The sequence below is a fragment of the Fulmarus glacialis genome, unplaced genomic scaffold (assembly GCF_000690835.1).
Source record: "Fulmarus glacialis isolate BGI_N327 unplaced genomic scaffold, ASM69083v1 scaffold19333, whole genome shotgun sequence".
Taxonomy (NCBI): domain Eukaryota; kingdom Metazoa; phylum Chordata; class Aves; order Procellariiformes; family Procellariidae; genus Fulmarus; species Fulmarus glacialis.
The window spans coordinates 4696-5832 of record NW_009205076.1 but is presented as its reverse complement, the minus strand read 5'-3'; the positions used below and the strand labels follow the sequence as shown (position 1 = coordinate 5832).

General features: G+C 62.1%; 1 protein-coding gene across 1 annotated transcript in view; it reads left to right on the top strand.

Moving 5' to 3' along the window:
- PLTP (phospholipid transfer protein) overlaps positions 1-927 on the top strand; it is a 3510-nt gene extending 2583 nt beyond the window's left edge. Inside the window, exons 11-15 of the mRNA XM_009575261.1 lie at positions 52-119; positions 202-244; positions 445-508; positions 596-672; positions 787-927. Coding sequence (XP_009573556.1) covers positions 52-119; positions 202-244; positions 445-508; positions 596-672; positions 787-927 — 393 coding nt within the window. The remainder of the gene's footprint in view (positions 1-51; positions 120-201; positions 245-444; positions 509-595; positions 673-786) is intronic.
- The last annotated feature ends 210 nt before the right edge of the window (positions 928-1137 follow it).

Here is a 1137-nt window from a genome sequence, read left to right as displayed (position 1 = left end):
TTGCCTGCAATGGGCACAGCAGGGCTGTGATTCAGCCTTCTCTCTCCCTAGGAAACAAAGCTGAGCGCCAAGGTGTTTCTGCAAGGGAAGGCGCTGCGCGTGCAGCTGGACCTGCGACGGTAGGGCCTGTGCTGCGGTCCTGCGGAGGCCGTGGGAAAGGTCCCCTCTGTGCCCCACTCACGGCTGCTTTCTCCTCTGCAGGTTTCGCATCTACTCCAAGCAGTCTGCACTGGAGTCGCTAGCGGTGAGCAGACCCATGCCAGCCCGGGGGGTCCAGCCTCCCTTGCCATCCCCCAGCCACAGCACGCAGCAGGCTCGGGGAGGGGCTGCACATCGCAGGACACCCCTTCTAGCCCACCCAGTGCTAAGTGCAGGCATGCCCTGCCCAGGCTGGCAGGTCTGCTGCTTCTGCTGGTGTGCTCACCCGCACTTCTCTCTCCCCAGCTGTTCTCACTGCAGGCCCCACTGAAGACCCTGCTGCAGCTGACAATCATGCCCATCATTAACGGTAGGCACCACCACTGCCTGCACACAGCCGGGCTTGGGGCAGGGGCACAGTGGGACTCAACTTCACTGCATCTCTCCCTCCCTGCAGAGAGGACTAAAAAGGGGGTGCAGATCCCACTGCCAGAAGGCATGGACTTCACCAAGGAGGTGGTCACCAACCATGCGGTATGCAGCAGGATAGGGACAGCCCGGGCCCCCCCAGTGGGCACAGGGACCATGTCCTGCTGGGGCAGGGTGCAGTCACACCCAGCCTTGCACTAATCCTCTTCCCCTTTGCAGGGATTCATCACAGTGGGAGCTGATCTCCACTTCTCCAAGGGGCTGCGGGAGGTGATTGAGAAATACCGCCCAGCACCTACCGCCCCCGCCTACCCCAGCTCAAGGCCTGCAGAGCCCAGCATGGACCCTCGCCAGCTCTAGCCCTTCTCCCCACTGGCTCCTTCACCCTGGACCAAGGGCAGATCCCGGGCTGGACCCGTAGACTGTAGATAGGAACCAGCTTCCCCAGTACTACTGGCACGTCCTGCAGGGCGCCCAAGCCCTGGTGGGTAGCAGCAAGGCGGAGATGGCTGCTCTGGGAACCCTGGCTGCACCCCTTTCTCATTACACTAATAAACCACTCGACTCCAA